General features: G+C 38.5%; 1 protein-coding gene across 9 annotated transcripts in view; it reads right to left on the bottom strand.

Annotated features, from left to right (window-relative positions):
• Nrg3 (neuregulin 3) overlaps positions 1-21,639 on the bottom strand; it is a 983,941-nt gene that overhangs the window by 24,818 nt on the left and 937,484 nt on the right. For all 9 annotated transcript variants that reach the window (XM_041662384.1, XM_041662388.1, XM_041662386.1 and 6 more), the window contains exons 5-6: positions 13,096-13,198; positions 5,875-6,001 (exon numbers count right to left, since the gene is read on the bottom strand). In XM_041662384.1, the coding sequence (XP_041518318.1) occupies positions 5,875-6,001; positions 13,096-13,198 (230 nt within the window). The remainder of the gene's footprint in view (positions 1-5,874; positions 6,002-13,095; positions 13,199-21,639) is intronic.

Consider the following 21,639-nt stretch of genomic DNA (forward strand, 5'->3'; position numbering starts at 1 on the left):
GCCTCCCCACTTCATCATTTTTCTTTCAAACTCTAATCAAATTATACTCAAGTTAGCTTTTGGGTCTGTACTTAACTTCTCTTACTAATGAGACAGAGGTCCCCAAGAGGGGATCCTGATTTCCCCATAATTCCTACTGAATTCCTACTCTCACCCATAAACCTGTCTTTAAAGTGGCTATATAATGTTCTTACCTTTCTTTGTGGTTATGATATGCTTTCTTGGTGTTATGTGAGAACAGATCTCCCCATTTCTAATGAGTATCTATCTGATCCTTGAACTCCATTGAGAAGTTTCATGCTGTTGTCTCGATGGCTCTGTGGGTCACAACTCTATCCTCTGTAGGTTGTAACTCTATCCTCTATAAGTTGCAACTCTATCCTCGGTGCCTTCTCATCCAGAACACAACTAATGAGAATAATTCACCTTTAAGTCACAAATCATCTATGTATAAGCAGAGGCAAAGGATGGCTTCTTTGGAGTCACTTCTGGGATACTGTACTCTTCTTTGTAGCCAGAATTCAATATGTCTAGAACAGCATGTGACTTAGTGTTTCACCTCCTGTTAAACGACTGTAGAATGAAATATTTCCCATAAATATTTAATGAACTGTAGGGATAGTAGACACATTTTGGAAAGAGAATTTTTGGTTATGGGAGGTGCTTGTACATTGGAAGATGTTTCTCAGAGGCCCTGGTGTGTGTCCACTGTATTCCAGCACCACTCTTCTTCCAAGACTTACAAGTGTTTCCAGACTTTGCCAAATGAGGTAGACAGACAAACTACCCTCTGCTGAGAGCCCATGAGGGCCCATTGCCCCACTGCCGTATACAGATGCGTACTTGCCTGATGCTTTCCTAGCTTGCTAATGGAAGTGACTTTCCCAAGCTCCCAGACCAATTCAAATTTCTGGGTGACTTCACAGACATTAAAGAAGTTAGCACACTCTCACCTGAACCCCCCTCCCACCACCATGTGAAGTTGCTGCTACAAAGAGATGGGAAGTCAGCAATTGCAACTGTATATTCTTACAATCTCAGAGTTTTTACAATGGCCAACTACTCCTCTACCCCTGGAATCAGTGGCCACATGGTATACAGTATGGCTTACTTACTTACTAAGTTTGATGCTTGGGGTATGGAACCTCACTTATCTCCTAAAATCTTTGAAAATAGGCAGAGAGTTTGACTATTAGTCCAGCAGAATGGGAGTGTCTCTTCATAAGCCTACCACACTATACACATGGAACTAACAACTCTTTTAATATAATTCTTACTCTGAAGAGCAATTGCTCTTTTCTTCTGTCTGTTTACCTATCCATCTTAATGGTACTTCTCTCTGGTCCGTAAAAAGAAGCCTCTCTTTTCATATAAGGCCTTGCTTGATGTGTTTTAAATATATTGTATATTGTTTTAAATATATTATTTTACAGATTCTCTCCTACCTCAAGGCTCCATTGTAGTCTGAAAACCCGTTCTCCTAATAAACATTACTCCTCCAGAGCAGTTATGTGGTACATCCTTTCCTGAGAAGACTGCTTGCATTACACTCATATTTACCAATATGTCATTGACATTGGTATTGCCCCATAGTTCTTGACAGAAATGAAATGAAATGTGTGTGTGTGCATGCACACATGTGTGTCCATATATGTAAACTTATAAGGCAAATGTGCTTTCCAAATTACCTCTAGCACCATTGTGCTTTAACATTCATCCACCCAGAAGTTCTGAAGTCTTTTCCAGTGTTGCAGTGCTGCAACTGCACAGATTCCCTGCATGCTTCCTTTTATGAATTTCTAAAATAGTGTGGATGTCACACAAATGTTCATTTTTAAGGAATAATTAATATCTATTCTCTGTCACTGTTTCCTCTCAATTTACAGTGTGAAAAATGGCAGTCAAGTTGCTATTTGCTTCCTACAATAAAACCGTGAGAAAAGGTTGTGGGCACGCAGTTCACCAAAGAGGAAATCTGACCAGAAATATATTGACAGAGATTTTGTTTTACTATCAAATAAAGGTGTACAAATTTCAAAGAATGCTATTTTCTACTATTAAATTTGCATAGGAAATGTTCATAAAGACGTTACAAAACTGGCAGTCACCTACATTGCCTCCTAGGGTTGAAGCTGACATGTCCCTATGGGAAGACATTTGTTCACCTCAATCTAGTAGAATTAAAGGGCCTGGCTCATTTAACCCCTTGAGTGGCAGCCAGAAATGTGTAGGATGCAGTCACTAGGTTTATCTCACTCTGCCATGCTGGCTGCTCTACTTTCCTGCTGATTGTCTCCTGGTCTCCGAACTTCTGTTCAGCCATTTATACTGATTATCTCCTAGAACTCTGCTGAAATGCCACATAAGTGGTGGGCTGCAAAATATTCCTTTGCCATAAGGACTAAGTTGAGTTAAAGTTCACTGAGAACAAGCAAAGGCAGGAAAAAACTTCAGAGGTGGGGTAGGTTTTTCTGTTGCAAAGGAAATTCACATGTACAAACATCTAATTGTACTTTACCAGGAGTTCTTGAAGATGACGTATTTGATAAAAATTTATGTTTTGATACAGCTAAAAATAGTTTTAAAAAACCTCAAAACCAATTAAAAAGGGCATTCCCAACCCTGGTGATCCTCCACTTCTTTAATTAGGAGAGATTATAGCTATAGGAGCACGTTTATTCATGAAAAAATATCTAATTACAGATAAACTCTCTTGACGAAAGTTTGACTCAGAGACATAGAACCCAGAGGTACTTTCTCCCTTAACCCTTTGCTTACAGAGGTCAACAGTCAAAGATGGGTTTAATCCTGTTTCCCTTGGCACCTAAATGTGGACACGTGTGATTAAAATACATACACCAAAGATGGATAACTCTAAAAGACAAAAAGATGTTCATTTAAGGCAAGCGCAATCTTCTTTCCAGCTGAAAAAGCACAGGCTTTATTATAATTAGTAAAGGAAAAATTGTGGAGGTCCAAAAATGTGAGCCCATTTCCACCTTGTGTGACGGTCAGAAAGTTAGAGGACACTCAATATTGCTAATAGAGGAGAAAATGAAAGGGTGAAGGGGAGAAGGGAGAAGAGTAGAGAGAGGCAGATAGAAAAAGAAACAGAGAGAGGGGAGAAGGGAGAAGTTGAGGGAAGGGAGTGAGGCAAAAGAAGAGAGAGATAGAAAAGGAAGGACCTCAGACTAGAAGCAGGAAGATCCACCTGCCTCTGCTGTGGAGGTGGGGAGAGAGTGGGCGAGGTTTGTCTCTTATAGGGACAGAACAGACCATTACAAGGACGACACTAAAATCTGCGAAACAAACCTAACACTAATCCCATATTGTTTCTGCTCATATCTCCATAAATTGCCTTTCCCACCTAGAAATGCCAAAGTTTCTTTACCTTAAGTATAAATGACATTGAAGCCTAAATTCAAAACATCCCTTTGTCTCATTTACTTCAGAATATTTCATGTGTTAGATTTATGATTTAATTCCAAGCCAAACTCTTATCTGATTCATCTGTCTCCTGGGTAGAGCCTATCAGAGAGAACCTAGTAGTGAAAAAGATATTTTTCAATTCATGTTCTTTTCCTATACAACAGTGATAGTGATACAAGAAGATGCCATCTGCACATCCCCTAAAGCCCAGATGAAAGGCTACAGTAGAGACTCTTGGTACCCTGTGCCAATACAAAGGTTTCCTGGGTCCAAGTAGGTTACAGAAGAGAGGGGAAGAGGCCTTAAAATCATATGTGCTGAAGGTCTTTCAAATGTTGGGAACCCCGTAGATAACTCATTTCCTCGTTGTAATTTGAATCATATTAATCAAGTCAGGGGAAGAAAAGGGAGACAACATAGATGAAATTTTCCTTTTAATATCACCATTAATAATACAAATAAACTGAGTGCTTATTATCAATGGCTGGATCAGGAGACTGTAGTGAGGTCACCTTTTGGACAGTTATGTAGTCACCTCACATGAGTGTGTGGCAATCATACCAAAAACAGAACTGACTGCTTTCCATTAAGTCCGGCTTGTAGGCTGTAGAACCTGTAGCCTCTCTCCAGGTATGTTTCCATCCAATTGTTGGCCCCACATGAGAAGAACTGAGCAAATAATAACTTTTCTGCTTTTCTACTATGACTCTTCCTGGCATAGAGCACCTGGAACTCAAAACACATGAAAGGCCTTTCAGATTTGTTCTCACCATACTTGATGGCAGTTCCTTGGCTTTCCTTCCCAAAGCATTTTCTGAGAAAAAAAAACTCATGATTAAAAATGCGGTGGTGGAACACGCCTTTAATCCCAGCACTCGGGAGGCATAGGTAGGCAGATCTCTGTGAGTTTGAGACCAGCCTGGTCTACAAGAGGTAGTTCCAGGACAGGCTCTAAAAAGCTACAGAGACACTCTATCTCTAAAAACCAAAATAAAATAAAAATAAAAATAAATAAATAATAAATAAATAAGTAAATTAAAAATGCGGATCTCCTAAGCTCAAAAGTATTTTTCATGAGGATATAGAGGCCTTTCTTTCGAATGCAATCACCAGGAAGGATAGGCGCTCCGTATCACAGTCCTGTGGGAAGGTAGATTTCTGACCCCAATATTGGCTAGCCAGCGGATACAGCTGCCTGATGATATTTACACTGTCCAATACTTCGCACTCTTAATTCCCTACCTTTGATTAAGTCCTTGCTCAGTCTTACTATACTACTCTCCTCTCCCCTTTACCAGGTCTGGTCACTGCTGAATCTATTGAACTTAGGTAGAGTTCCTGTTGGACCCCTTTTCCTATTCGATGTTACCTTACTGATCGCAGTCTGTCCCTGCTGCTTCCTCAGGTGTCTGGCTTTGTTTATCATTCTCAGGGCCAGTTGCTAAGGAACTGAAATCCTCATCATGGTGGCTGTTGAAGGTGCTGGGATTACACTCATGAGAAATCATTAGCAAAGGCATTCTCTGTGTTTCTGAACAAAACAATCCTGCACACTGCCACAAATAAAAGTTTAAGGAAACTTTGCTGGGAAGCAATTCAGATTTATGAATTTCACATTAAATCAGCTAAGTACATCTGTTATGCTCATCATAATGGCAGCTTTGGGGTAATGATTTCTTAGAATCACAAATGATGTGCAAATTCTCAGCGATTTAAGCATTTGGAGGGGCATGCATACGGCCCGGGTGATTGCCTATTATCCTCAAACACCCGAGTTGTACCATGGCCTTTGTTCTTTCATTTCAAGCCTCAGAAACTAGAAGCAGAATCTCATGTGGGGGCAAAGATTTAACCCTATAAGGCATGTCTCGGCATGTGTTAGATAGCATCTCATTGTGTTTAATCCACTACTTTGCAATGTATCTCAAAAATAACTAAAAGTACTTCTCAAAGAATGAAGCAGGCAGAGTATGTGTTCAGCTTCCAGATTTGTGTCCCACACACAGCAGCAGGCCTGCTATTAGAAGTGACTATGTGACTACAACTCTCATTTCTCTTTTAACCTTCACCATGAACTTTTCATGCCCTTCATAACCCGATTTGGATGTGAGCCAGCCTTCGAAGTATGACATTGTATTCCTGCCATATTTCTGATACAAAGTAAAGAACCAAAGTAGTTTATGGGACAAACAATCAAAAGCCCTATCACTGTCAGAAGTCAGTTATTACAAAAGACTAGAATCATCTTTCTAATTTAGTATTTGACACAAATACACACACACACGCACGCACATGCACACACATTCACACAGCTGCAAGATGAATTCAGCAAGAATTGCTACAGTGGTAATCAACTCCACAGTTCTGATGACAGGTTCCTTAGTGCCCTCTGTACCTCAAATTCTAACGTGAACAATAAAAACAACGTGAAGACATGCAGCTTACATTTTGCAGCTGGACATGGCTCTTCATCAGGCTCTCGGACTTTGACAATGTACTGGATGTCTTGAGGCTGTAGTTTTTCCCGTGCTGTGATTCTTTCAGTTGCTCTTGGATTTGTTTAGCCTGTTTCCTGCAGATATGAATATATGGGTAAATATTTGCATACATATATATTGTTAATTTTTTATAGTTCTTTTCACAGTATCCATATTTGTCGCATGTTAATGCTAGATAGGCATTTTTGTCACATGTTAATGCTAGATAGGTAATATTAGCCACAGAGACAGTTCTTAATTCCTTTCAACCACATAGAGAAATACCTCTGACTGGGGATAGTTTGGGATTACTCATCGTAGATGGGTTCACAAACTCTAAAAAGAGAGACGTGATTCCAATGTGTTGTGCTAACCTGAAACTCCATGGATATAAGCAAGCCCTAACATGAAGTGTTCATGTATAAAATGATAGAGATTTCACAGAGAAATACCCAAAGTTAAAATCTGAAGCTAGGATTTGGCTAACCTGTTGGCAAACATATATTTGTAGCTTATTCATATGTTAATGAGTATATTTTATTTTTACTTTGTTTGGAGAGTTTAAGTTATCAGGAAGTCAAGAAATAAAATAGCTAACTTTTTTTTAGATGCTCCTGAAGGTCAAATCTGGACTCTCATGTAGACGAGGCAAATCGTCTACCACTGAAGAGTATATCCGTTCTCCAACAGCCTTAACCATTAACGAGCTACTGCTTACACAGTAATTTGCAACATGTTTTTTAAAGTCCATTACACTCAATTTTAAAATTCATTTCCACAATAAGCTTTGCAATGAGGCAATATTCTAAACCCATTTAATAGAAGAGAATGCCAAGAAATGCACAAAGAAACGAAATAATTTGCTAAAGGTTATTTAGATGAGAAGGGTTTCAAACCATTCAACAGTGCTGCAACCTCTGCTCAGAATCAAAGCTCAGAGCAGCCAAGCCACTTGTATATGGTCTTTCAGCTTCTAAAGGGGACGCTGAGATTGTTCTTGGATTGTGGACTCCCAAGAAATGTGCCCTTGTCTGCATACATTGGTTATTGTTTAAAACATTCAACATCTATACCAGAAGGGTGGACCAAACACTCTCTGGATAGTTTCCTTTTCCCAGGGTTCCACAATCCTAGACTCAAAACATAACTGCACGATCATTTTCTAAAGTTTGCTTCTCCTGTTCTGAGCCCAGGAGAGATCCCCCGATAAAATGCCTCTCACATAGCAAGCTCACCAGGCAACCAGCTCTCCGGACATGGGCTCTGCTATCAGAGAGACTGACACATGAGACCACAACCTCCAGTTGCCGTCCACCAGTTTCAGTTTTCTCACAATTATAGTGATTATGAATTCAACCTAAGTAATTTCCTTCAACCCATTTCCTTTACTTAGGTTGAATTCATAAGCACTGTCTCCCAGGGATACCATGACAGCTACAGGCACAGTGTTCCTCTTTTTCTTCCTGTTAGTCAGCACACTCAGTGCTGTGGAAAGACGCTGCAGAATTGAGGACATTGCCACAAAGATGAAAGATTGTATTAATTGCCTCTCTCACACAACACCGGCATACTTTTTTAAAGGATCTGAAGGTAATGAGCATCTTTGAATTTAAACCCCGGTGTTAAGTAGCTGTCTGTTTAAACATTTCTTTAATCTCTCCAATTATTTGTGTGTGGAGTGGGGGGTGGACTTTTTGGTCTAAACCTCTCAATTGCTTTAATGCAGTTAAAATAATCTATCTATTTCTTAAGAAGGAATTTATAGCCTATTTATAAAAATAATTCATCTCATGAACATATAAGAAGCAAACAGCAGCCACAGAAACAGGGATTCATGTGAGAAGTAAACAGGAAATTGTACGGGAGGGGTGCTAGTCAAAGAATCAGCCCCAAGCAGTGAAAGGCTTAACACAAAGCCAACAGTTACATCTATGAAATAAGACAGAAACACTGTCTTTTCTGAAATCTCCTAATTCAGAAACTGGAAAGTATAAGGTTTTAAAGAAATAATATTCATAGAATGTCTGGGTGTGTTTCTTGAAACCTTTTATAGTTGACCTTCTACACCGTGTTCATGCCAGCCTGACTTAGCAATACTTCAGGGTAAATGGCCTTTTTTTCCATTTGGAATCTGCCTTTGGATCTTTGTTGCCCCAATTCTTTCTTGGCCCTATTCTTTCACAGGTAAAAGGAGTTTGCTTGCTTGTTTTTTTTTCTCCCTTTAGGAAATGGGAAGAGAGGAAATGATTAATATCTGACTGCTTTGCTGTCCTCTCGGAGAACAACCACTCTCTACAAAGTCTGTATATGCACTGTGGGATGCTACCAGTTCAACAACGTCAGGACCAAACTTATCAGGCTACTGAGCTTTAGTTATCTCTGGTGCAATGCCGCAGAAAGGATGTGTGTAGTAGAGTCGTGGATGCCACGCAGCCTGAGTTTCTGTGGAATCAGACCTTGGGATAGGAAGAGTGTTCTGAAATTATATTGGGTGTGTGTGGTGTCAGCACCTTTGAAAGTAGAGAAATGGGTACTGTGGAGTGGCAGAGGCTGGAATCTGGTGCAGTGAGATCTTTGCTCCCCTTTTCCAGAGACCTACAGTGACCTGCTGTTGTAGGTAGATTATTCAGTGCAGGTTGCCTGAGCGCAATTTCCTGTATTGTATGCTGGCAATATGAGGACAAAGACCTCCACTGCTGATGAAGACAACCGCAGCACATCAGAGCATCCGTGTGAGGCCAGAATCTTTTACTCAGACCACAGCACATGGGGAGAATCAGGTTGCTATAGTGTGCGTACATTTTACTGACAAAACCAATTCCCAGGTTCCTCCACTATTTCCCCAATTTTTATAACTCTTCTCTACCCATAAAAATTTCCTCTCCTTTCCATGATTATGGTTTTAGGGTTGAGCCATGTGCTTGATTTTCATCTAACTACAGACTGGTGCCACCAACCTCGTCCTTCTTTCCTGGGTAGGTTCAAAGTAAAGGGCAACTCCTTTAAGATTTCAGCTTCTAACTAAACCTGGTGAGCAAAAGGTAAAGACTTCAGTTAATCAATCACATCAGCTATAAATGGGGCCACGTGGGCTACTGGAAATGATAATTCCTTTCAGCTATCTTTCGGCACTGCTGAACATTCAGTTATCTCCCTCGGAATATTCTCTGAGTGGAAGATGTCTCCATTTCTGCCACCTCATGCTATCCACCTCAATTATTGTTTTGGTCACAATGTTACTTTCTATGTGAGGTTGCCTGTTGGAACATCCTCCATGAATAAAGCTGTGGAAAGAGTATTTGGAAAGCTTGGAGAAAACTCCAAAAAAAAAACAAGACAAAAGTCTTGTGACTGGTGTTCCTCTATAACGTGGATTGTTCTAGGGATGTGCTTTTGTGTCCCTCCAAGGTGTAGTAAATAGGAGTGGGTTTACTTCAGATTTCCCATCATCGATTATTATTTAAGCGCTGGGTATATGCAGCTTAAAGTCATGCGACCTTTGCTTATTTGGTCTTGCTTACTCCACAAAATACCCCCAAAGTATAAATTGTCTGAAGCCCGGAATGGAGTTGGCTATGGCACGAGATTTTAGTCCACTTCAATAGGCTCCACTCTCTCAGGTTTATGCCACCAATTAGAGCAGGAACAGTTGCTGAGTTACTGGTTGATGAGGTTGCACAGTGCCAAGTGTACAAGAACAGGGAGAAAAGACCAGAGAAGCAACATCTGCATGGGGATGGGAAGTAGAAAATAAATGACTGTGAGCATGGAGCTTTTGACTAAGTAACTGCTCTCTCTATGCAGAAGGCTATATCCAGTCTATCAAACATGTAACTCAAGTGAACTCATTTGGAGAGCAGTGAAAAGTGCCTTAGCATCCAGTTAGACCTGGAGCTTCCAAAGCTGACAACAAATGCATGCATACATGCATACATACATACATATATGTTTGATACATCTGAACTATATATACTATATGTCCATATTTTGTGTACTAAAATTAATATCAAGCTGATTCTTTTATCTCTAATATTAGGGAAAAGGAATGCAGAATCCATGAATCCACAAGAAAAACATGCGTGTTCTAAGAGTGAACCTTCAGTTTTGATAGGAGGGAGACTGCATCTGAAATAGAATATATACTATTCATACCTGGGATGATTTTTGTTGAGAAATATGATTCCAGTCGGAAACGTCTTTCATTTTTATTATTTATATATTTATATACACTCATTTATTTATCTTTTTTTCTATTATCCAACAATTTTTTACTTTAATATTCATACTGTAATACATTTTAATATATTCTTTTTACTTTAGTTAATATTCATATCTGTAATACATTTTGATCAAACCCACCCCATACCTCTCTGAAGCGTCCTCCTCTATCCTCTTCCCACCATGTTTTGCTTCCAAGTTCATGTCTCTTTTAACCTTCCAAGACAACTTAGTGCTTCCTGTATGTGCATGGGTGTAGGACCTTTGACAGGAGCAGGAACAGAGAGAACCTCTCAGGAACTGCATTCGTGAAAACTGACTCTTCTTCCCCCAGAATCCATGATTTGCCAATAGCTCCTCAGCTAAGGCAGGTAGGGGCAGAGCATCTCAGTGTGTCATCCATCATCTGGGTCTTCTAAGTCTCCAGTGAGGAATCTGGTATTTAACAGTGTTACCACGAAACACGCTGACTCCTCATTGTGCCCCCAGCAACAGATATTGGTCTCAGAGCCCCCTTGCTGTCTAGGGAGAAGGACTGATGGCCCTGATCGCACAAATCCTCTACTTGCTTGTTTTCATTGTTAGGATGACTATAATCAATCTTTTGCTTAAATGTTCTACAACTCTACTATGTACTCTAGGAATAAGTGATTAGCATTGTCTTCACAGCGATTTAGTTAATGTCCTGTAAATATAATATTACTACCTAATTTCTTTCTCGTACATAGCTCCTAAAAGCCGACACTCCTAATGTCGAGCTGGGTGTGGCTACCCTTTGTGGACTTGAGTGCTGCTCTAAATTTGGCAGCCATCTAGCCTCCAAGTTCTAGAGTGGGAAGCAATGAATATTAACAACCCAAACCTCTCTGAAGTGTTCTTGATTTGAATACTAAGCAATGTCCTTCACAGCGTCATCTCATTTAGCTTTTGCCCAAGTTCTATAAGGGATTTTTTAATTCATATTTTGCCAAAAAAAGAAAGCAGGAAGAAATATTCCTAGCAACATGAATTGATGTCAAATTGGAGATCCAAATGAATCTGTGGCTAGTATAATATTTTAACCAGTGCCCTCACCTGACCTCACTGGGGCTCCACCAGAGCAGGGAAACTCCCAACTATGGGCAGCTTTGCCATCAGTTAGAAGACTATATAAGCCAATTAAGCACTATAGTTTATAGCATACATTTAAATGAGAAGTCCTGGGTGTCATAGCACCATATTTGTAATTTTTGTACTTTGTTCCTTTCACAATTTAATATTTTAAAATAAATTCCCATATTATCTAGTACATGTTCTCTAAGGCCTATGTGTTGCCTTAGTCCCTATCTTGTCTCAGAGCAAATGATGGTGACTTTCAAATGAAGACCTATTAGAAAATAATTCTCTGGTTATTGAAGGTATTCCCTTGAAGGGGAGCGTGAGATGGGACACAACCCCTTCTTTTTTTTTTCTTCTTCACATTCTGTCAGGGGGCAGAAGGCCCTCCTCTGTTACACACTGCAGCCATGATGTCCTGCCACACCCTGTCACAAAAAGCAATGAGACCGACCAATTCTGGATGAAAACAAACAAAACTGAGCCCAAAGAAGGCTTTGCAACTTCAACCTCTCACCTCTTGCTAGTGCAACAGAAGTTGACTAATACATCACTTAAAAAATGCAATGAAAGCATAACTTGAAAGTTGCAAGGACAGAAAGTTAACCACTAAAATCTCAGTGTGACTGGCACACATTTGGATATCATCTTTGTCACACACGACAATAGTTATAGAGATGTGGCAGAAAATGTCATATGGTGTGCTGGATAAGAGCCTGAGTAAGGAAAAAAAAAGAGATATTATGTCAAAAACTAAGGAAGGCTGAAAAGTATGGACTTTAGTTACACAGTACAATTATTGGACATTATTGTGACAAGGATACCATGCTAAAATAAGGTTTAATAGGTATAGAGTGCATAGGAATTCTCTGTACTATTATTATAGTAGTTCTGAAATTCTAAAAGCATTTTTAAAAGTTTGTTTAAATAATAGTCACTAATCCTGTAGTCATGTCTCAATAGTCTTTATTTAAAGTCATAATTGTAGCTCTTTTTAAAAATTGACATGTATGACTTACAGAGAGGGGATATAAACTGTATCTGGAAAGTAGTCCAGTTTTGGAAGAGAAAATGGACAGAATAACAGTGGTCCAAAGAAAACAACTGCACATTGACTGAGATTTTAGACAGACTGCAGGCATGGAACTGAAGCTAATGTCTTAAGACTCAAGAACCCAATAGACTAACACTGACCTCCAACTTCTTTCTCAAGTACAAAGGACATCATTTCCCTAAATAATTTCATCTATGTTCATTTATAAAAATATAGACTTATGAACATATTATTATGTATATAATATATCTTTAACTATTTTTTCAATTATAAGTCCCTTCATCTGTAGATAGTTTCTTGGCAAGTGAAATTCAGAGCATATTCTAGTTCTATATCCCAAACTGTGATCAATGCACATTTTTTGGTGTTCTCTCATTAAATGTGACTTAAATTTTATGAGTACAAGGCAAAATCTCTTTGAAAGTAAACGGATACTTTTGTGGGTTTTTTTCCTTTTTTTTTCTGGGAAAAGACTTTTCTTATTGTCAATGGTTGATTGCATTTAGGTTCATAGCAGGCAATCCCCTGACTAGTTCCTACTGAGAAGAGTTAGCCCTTTCATGGAAGCTACTGAGCCTTTATGAAGACATGTGATCAAGTCGTGCAATCACTGTGTATCTGAAACCTCCCAAAATGTGTATTTGAGAATGCCCTCCCCCCACATGACTGCCTACGTTTACTGTGGTCCATAGAATACTCTAATTCTCTGTAGATCACTGCTGAACCAATGTGCAAAACCCCCCTCTGCTTGGAGCTGAAATTGAGACTATAAAAGAGCTTTCTTTCGGATGTAACCTTTAATCGCCAGAGAAATGGTCTTACTTGCTTTTGAAGTAGAACGCTGCACAGAACATGCCCACGATGACAATTCCAAAGACGATACATGAAATTGACAGCACCTGCCTTTGATAAACGTCTTCACTCTCTGTGAATTTGAAAAACAGAATTAGAATGGATGCTAGTGGAGTTCACAGGCAGCAATCTCTATCCTCGTACTTCTGAGCTGGTAGGGGTCTTTCAATGCCAGCTTTCTTTTTGTTCCTGTTGTGAATAGGAGAAAAACATGAGGAATTTATTACGATTCAGTTTCTTTATAGAGATCTATACAGTAACCTGCTACTGCTTTTAATTATTGCCTTTTGGTATTTGTACAGTCAAATAAGCACTCTTGCTCAAACATATAACAACTTGATAAATATTATAAGTGAATTTTATAACTTCTATACATTGTAGAAACATAGGTTCTGGAAAGTGTGGTGGACCCTAATTAATGAACTAGAAGGTGAGAGTCTCCGTACTTTCTGGTGCCAGCAACAACTGGGTTTTCATTCTGTGGCGCTCAGATCTCTGTGCTGTCTGATTTTTGTTTGGTCCTTGGTGATCTACCCATTATTCCTCTTTCGACTACTCTGGTATTTTCATCACTTTATGAAAGAGATTTTCAGTATTTATTTAAATATCATGTTCACCACATCGGTAGCTATTTTAGTGCCCATGTTCTGACATAGTAGACAGCAGCCTCTGTACCAACGTGGTACCTTATCTCTTGCCATTACAAAACGTGCCCACTCGGCTACTTCACTCTTCAGTTGCTACAATTTACACTCAAATCCTTTTCTAAAACAGGCTTAGTAAAACAATTCTTCCATCTTATTAAGAGCTTTGTATGGCTTCTAGAACTCTGTCTGCAAATTCCCATCCTTTTGTTTTTATTTCTCTCTTTAAACACAGGAACAGCATAGAACATGGCGGTAATCAGGAACTCATTTGCAAACGTTCTCTTCAGCTGCTCCCATGTACTTACCCAGTCATCTATTTGGCAACATTGCCACACAAAAATTCAAGAAACTTATAACCATCACAACGGCACCTTTATACTACACCAAGAAGAGTGTGCTACCGGGCAAATGTTTTATAAGAGATGAAAGCTGAAAATTGGATGTCTTAGGCGGGCATGAAGTCCCCAACAATGTCCTCAGCTCACTAGCACCCATGACCAGGTTCATTCATCTACTTCAACTATACTCAAGCACCTGACCCCTCCAAACTTCCCTTATTCTCAGATATTTTGGTTCCTATGAAAAATGAGGCCTGTGTAGAGAAATTATTCCAACATTATAGAGTAAAACACACACACAAACACAAAAAAATTAGCACAATCTTTCTCACTCATTCACTCCCTTTCTCTATTTCTTTTCAACTTCAGTTCCTCCCTCCCTCTTGACTAGTTTAGCTAGTGGCTCCTCAAACTACAGTGTGCAATTCAGTCACCTTGAAAGCTATGAGAGTACACGCCACCTTCACTTGTTCCTGGGGAGTTACGGGATAGCACACCTCAGTGTGTACAGACTTTTGCTTTTGGAAAAGTCCTCAGGGTGACTGTGATGCTTTTGGATTAGGAAACCCTTGAGAAAGAATTGAATGGAGTGTGTTCAGCATGTGACTCACTGACTCTTCCACATCTGGTAAGATGTGTTTACTTGTATTTAATGTTGATCATTAAAATATAGATAGATAGATAGATAGATAGATAGATAGATAGATAGATAGATAGATAGATAAGCTTAGGAAAGCCCACCAACTTTTAATGAATTTTCTCCCAAAGTAGACATAACAGAAGGAAATTTTTCATCTAACAAAGAACAGCTTTAGTGTGTACACATATGTGTAATAGATAAATATATAACATCATGAAAATTTGAACACTTTGACCTTAAATGAATGATAATGCCTACTTGCACTACTTCTACTGGACACTGTCCTATAGTCAATGTTCTAAGGGAAAAATAGAAACAAACCCATTCCATTTGAAGCAATGGATAAAAAAAAATATCTTTTCAGATATTGTGGTCACCTGTTGGAATCTACAAAAGGAGTTAGGTTCATTGGTAGGTGAACTTAGCATGTTTATAGTACATAGGGATGAAAGGAAAAAAATTCTTGTACATGTACATAGTAGAAACAAAGTAAGAGGAACACTGTCTTGGAAAATAATAGGAATAGAAACACTTGACATGAGACCTGAACATAAAATATAAGCCAATTTCTCATGACTTAAAATAAACACCCAAAGATTGAGATGGCAATTTTGAATAAATTCTATTCTGATAATAAATTCTCAGAAAATTTAAGAATGATAAAGAAGTATCCATGGGACATAAAAGAATCTCAAATAAACTATGGTGAGAAGGTGGGTTAATAAGAAAATAACTGAAGTCAATGCTTAGTATGCCATTACAAGGACATAGAGCATAGATCTTTCTTGACTATTCATAGATTTTTAATAGATATGACACACCATTTTAAAAACATCTTCACAGAGTTAAGAATATACCAACTTTATGAGGGAAGTATTTCATTCTTAGGCATTTAACCAGCTTTAATAAAAAAAACTGATTTTCTTTTGTATGCGAGTTTACAAAATATTTCTATTACTAATCCTCATTAAAAATTTTCCAAACACCCATACATAGGTCAGTGAAATAATTGTGGTATATCCGTTCAATGGAACATTACTCAACAATAAGAGAAACTAATCAATGAAATAATCAATAATGTAGATGAATCTGAATTCACTCAAAGTGAGATGTCACACACAGATCCATGCTATCTATATCAAACCACACAAAACTGAAGCAATTGGAAGTATGTGACAGATAGGTGAAATGATTATCTTCTGTCTGTGGAAGCGAAGGGTTAAAGATTAGAGAGCAACGTTAGGAATTTTTAAGTTATAGACACATTATCTTAATTTCAGTATTCATTATCTTAATTTCAATGATCATATCATTGGTAGATAATTATTGCTTGTTGCACCATATTAAATATTTTAGGCAAGGTTCATTTCATCCCAGTTATAGCAGTAAAAAAATTAATTCTGGGGAATAAATTAAAATAGGAAATATATTGAGACTATAAAGAATTTCAGAATATAAAATGAAACCCGGGCTCCTTTGAGTTCCTTTTAAAATTATGCTCCCACAAACCCTTCTCCACACAGCAATCTATATAAATTTATATTATATAAATTCAGTCATACATACGCATGTACATTATGTTTATATACATGCATATACCCATTATTATACATGTTTCACTATTAAGCAAGCTAATGGCTCCTATGTTAGAGTAACAACAATATCACAAGGTTTGAATATGAAAAGTGCTTAATGTGACATTTATTTCTTCCTAGAATGTCTGATGTTTTACTCTGCTGCCTCTTGATGCCTGCTGTGCCCTGTCCCTCCCTGCCTGCCTGACTCCCTCTCAATTTCTCTCTCTGTGTCTCTCTGTAGTATATTCTTCTGTCTTTTAATGTCTTTTTCTTCCTAAATTGAAAAAATTGAATATACCTATCTAAATATCTTCCATTATGCTATAAGCCTCACTGGCTAATGATACCGGATTTTTATTTTTGTTCATTGTCTGGGTATTGTTTCTCCAGCTCCTCCAATGGCCCTTCTCAGCAGCCTAAATGAGTAGATGAACAAGCATTTCTGTCTATGCAAATGGCCTGATTTAAATTGTATTGGCTCTTGCCTTAACATGCACTTAGGTGCAGCACCTCTGTTCATCAAAGTAACTTTTCCCAAGCTCTGAAGACTGGCTCAGTTCTGAGGTGAGCACAACCCACCCTTCCTTTGATGCTAGGCTCCTCCCATAGCTGGGGTTTTGTCATCCACCTGACCTGATTCTGTATTCCCAAAGTTCTCTTCACAGACCACCCAATAGCACTGATGTGCTGCTCAGTTCAGTTGTTTGGCCTGATTGCTTGGAGCTGATGGCAATTCATGGCCAGAATGCAGGCTGTGGGTTGGCTGAAGGACACAGAACTCCTCGCACCAGGATTTTCTGAGAGTGTCTCAAAATGCCCCTAAATGTTGCCAGGAGCCTGTGAAATGAGCCCCTGTTGTGTGATGTTTCTCTCTCAGCAATGCTAACTGCAGCACCAAACCCATCACACCTGTCTCAAAACTGGCATGGAAAAAGGCTGTTTTACTTCTTTCTCTGAGACCATCTGCCATGGATTCCCTTTAAATTTGATTGCCTACTTTTGAGTCCTTTATCCTGTGAACGTGTATCTCAAAGCAATGCTTCATAAGCATCCCTCCTTCCTAGGCTTCATTTACATCTTAATTGCTGGTTTTGGCTAAAATATTGAAAAATGTAAAGTCAACTTAAGAAAAACTTTAGGTTTTTCTGTTTTCCCAGGAAATGGGGAGGGACAGTTATGTGGATTAACAGGCTGGAGTGAACACTTTAAATCTTTAAATGATCAAAGTAAACGGATGCAGAACGTGTCATGGAGACCTTATTAGGGTCATATTGCCATCTTAAAAATTGTCATGCTTTCTACCCCACATTTGTAAGCTGATCTTAGAAACAATTGATTCCAAAGCTTTCCATCTGTCTAGATTGTACTAAATGATTACAGAAGCACGTGAAAATTTCATAAGGCAGCTAATCCCATCCTGCCACTACCAATAACAATTTTGAATATGAAGGATAATGATACCCATTAAAACAAAATCCAGTAAAAAGAAGGCTGTTCCCACTTACACGAGTGATTTCCATGTATAATCTGCCTGTTACATTTCCGATATTTGAATATAGTCAAAAGTCATCTAGGAATTGCAACGAAACCAATTCCGAGTTTAAATCAAGAGTGAAATTAAAAGAGTAAAAGCTTAAAATGAATTTGAGACCCAGCTGTGGTCAAGAGTGATGATGCTCTTGGTGCCTTTGATTCATAGGCAGCTACACTACACAGAACTCAGACCCAGCCAGCAAGGGACTGCTCCACGCAATTTGGGATTTCAGGTTGGTTCTGCCACTAATGACCTATAAAGCCTCCTTCATCAGAAAACAGTGCTTTTCACCTGTTTGTATTATTGGAATGATGCCAGACTTTTCTAAGATATTAGTGGATTGAAACCCATTTAGTAATTTAATAAATTCTTGGTACAATTCAAAAAAAATTCTTCGTACTGTAATATTTGTCTTTGAAAACATACTTGATAGCTTTATGATGGGTTCACACTTGTAATCTGCTTGATACTATGGGCCTGTAGGCTAAAAATGGATGCCCCAATGGTACAGAATGGGTGACTGTTCAGGTAGTGAGAGGTGGGATACCCTATAATGCACCTCTGCAGCCTTGTATATCTTTCATATTTACATTTTTTTTCTGGAAGATGAAGAGAAAAAAAAAATTCCCCTCTGAGGGCAGAACATTTTAATAGGAGTCAAATCACACAGGGATGTTGGAGGAGATGCTTGCTTGGTTCCTGGCCCACTTAGCTCAGAAATAATCACACAGAAACTGTATTAATTAAATCGCTGGTTGGCTCAATAACTCTAACTTCTTATTGACTAACTCTTACATATTAATTTAACCCATCTCTATCAATCTGTGTATCACCATGAGGTCATGGCCCACCAGCAAAGTTTTAGCACATCTATCTCTCGTGGCAGATCCATGGTGTCCTCTTGACTCTGCCCTTCTTTCTCTCAGCATTCTGTCTAGTCCTTCCTGCCTACCTAGTTTCTGCCCTATCTACAGGCCACGGCCCGTTTCTTTATTCATTAATGGTAATTACAACACAACTCCCACATTACCTCCCCTTTTCTGTTTAAATGAAAAGAAAGGTTTTAATTTTAACATAGTAAAATTACATATAACAAAACAGATATCAAGCAAGAATTACAGTTACAATATTTCTGTTTACTTTATCTTTTATCATAACTAAGGAAAACTATAACTACCTATCTATTCCTCAACTCCATCAAAGTCTCCAGAAGGATATAATATTACTGAAGTAAACAAGAAGTGCATTGTAAGCAACTTAGATATGATAAAAGAAAAAAGCTTGATTTCTTTGACTCCTTTTTTAAAAGTCAGCTTTGTAATACCACCAAGTCTCCGTATCCAAATATTCATTATCCCAAGCAATGCACTTAAGAGTCTACATACAGAAGCAAAATCATTATACTACAACAATATTTACTAATGAAGTCACACTATAAAAGAGCCTTAAGCAGCATTCATCACCGCCCAATTCCACCATTTGCTTCAATACATCAAATTAACCTCATAATCTGTGTAGGTCAAATTCTCATTGACTGTTAGACTCTGCCTTTATGCCATCATTGTAACAAAATTAAATTGAAGTAGATTTATACAGCATTAATTACTCTTATATAAAGAAGGCATTCTGAAGTTTCCTCCTAAACATCAACAAATGTTAGGGACAGATTATAATATTAGGAGCTTAAATGGAGCTTCAGATGAACCTTAATCCATAAGAGAATATAGTGAACATTTAGAATGTTTAGAAACTGAGGTTGGCATCTTTTAACTTATTGACTAAAAAAGGAATTAAATGGTCTGATCAACACATAAAAAAACATTTAAAGATAAAATAGATCCTGAAGGAAAATGACAGAGACCTGCTGTGAGTTTACACTTAACACTGGAAAGGAGGCCCTCAGAATGTGTATAGTAAGCCTGCCCAGGAAAGGTTCAGGGAGCACCAGTACTGCTAGCCAATGTCCTTCTCTAGTCCCCTCCTCAAACTTTTCTATTTGTATAATTTATTCTATGACTGTTGTCAGGTATCTGTAGAAAAGTACATTTTAAAAGTATTTTTGAAAAGTAAATTAATTACTTTAAAATAAATTTCAACATTATTGTCTTTGTTTCCATTCAGAACTTATTATGGATTGAATTGTGTCCCCCCAAAATGCTAAAGCACTAGACCCCAATGCTTACAAAAGGACATTATTTCAATAACGTATACTCTGACTGGAATACTGATGTCTTTCTCCCAAATTATAATTATTTTGCTAAGATCCAATTTCTATCAGAGTATACTAAAAGCTGAGGCCTTCAGGAAGTACTTGATCATAAAGACTCCATTCTCCTGCCGGGATCAAAGTCTTAACAACAAAAGAGATTTGATGGAACAACACTGTCACCTCTGATACTTGAGAACAAGAAAAAGACACCATCTAGGAAGCAGAGAACAGTTTTCCCAGATCTCAAATACAATGATACCTTGGCTTTAGACTGCTTATTTTCCACCATGGTTAGAAGCAAATTTCTGTTTTAAAATTACCATGTCTGAGTATTTTGTTTAGTGGTTCAAATGGAGAAGCATAGTATCTTCAAGTTGAAATAAGTTCATGGACTCTAGTGCATTGTTACTGTGTCCTTATCAAAATGGGGGAGTTGTACAAACACAGAGAGGTGGGGAAGGGAAGAGGAGAAAATTAGCTTTGGAAATACGATATTCAGGATGACCCATCCACATGACAAAGACCACCAGTGATGACCAAGACCTTGGCAACAGCAAGAGTAGTTTCCCCATCACAGTCTCAGAGGGAACCAACCCTGGATTTCCTTTATTTTAGACTTCAAGGCCACAGAACACCAAGGCAAAACGGATTCTCTTCTCTAAGCCATCAATTTGTGGTACTTTGTCACTGCACCCCTAGCAAGCTAGTATACCTCTCAAGCCAACCAAGTCATGTGCACTGTGAAGTTTGAAAATTTTCTTTCCACATTCTTCTACAACTTTTAGAGCGTCATCTTTGTGTACCAAAAATAGGCCATTCTGACTCCATGAATCCTGGACAACAGTCACTTTTCTTCACAGATGTGCTGTCTGGCTAGAGAGAGCACTGCAAAGCACAGTTACTCAGAAGCCTTGAGTCAGATGAATAGCTTCAGGGTTGTCTGCCTGATAGGCTAATAATGCTTTCTTGGGAAGGTGTCTCCATCTCCCCCCACTGGGGATTCATTCTGTGCTCTTTGCTATAAGGTTAAAAAAGAAAAATTCGGGCAGTAGTGGCTCACACCTTTAATCCCAGCACCTTGGGAAGCAGAGACAGAGAAGCAAAATCTCTGAGTTTGAAGTCAATGTGGTCTATAAGAGCTACTTCCAGCCAAGCTGTGGTGGCGCACGCCTTTAATCCCAGCACTCAGGAGGCAGAGGCAGGTGGATCTCTGTGAGTTTGAGGCCAGCCTGGTCTACAAGAGCTAGTTCCAGGACAGGAACCAAAAGCTACGGAGGAACCCTGTCTCAAAAAAAAAAAAAAAAAAAAAAAAAAAAGAGCTACTTCCAAGACAGTCAGGGCTGTTAGGCAGTGAAACCCTGTCTCTAAAAACAAAACAAAGGCATTTTAACTTATGCTTATATGTAAATTAATTCTATCATAGTGAAATGTTCATGTTAATATTGTGTTTCATCTTATTTCCATGCAAAATACCTTTAGATGAGCATCATCCATTAAATCTGACTTGTAGAAGGAAATGACAATTTAAATCTATAAACACATTTGTTCTCAGTTTACAGTTTCCTCACA

This window comes from Microtus oregoni, unplaced genomic scaffold (assembly GCF_018167655.1).
Source record: "Microtus oregoni isolate MIOR12 unplaced genomic scaffold, Mior012 000013F_ref0000133, whole genome shotgun sequence".
Classification (NCBI taxonomy): Eukaryota; Metazoa; Chordata; class Mammalia; order Rodentia; family Cricetidae; genus Microtus; species Microtus oregoni.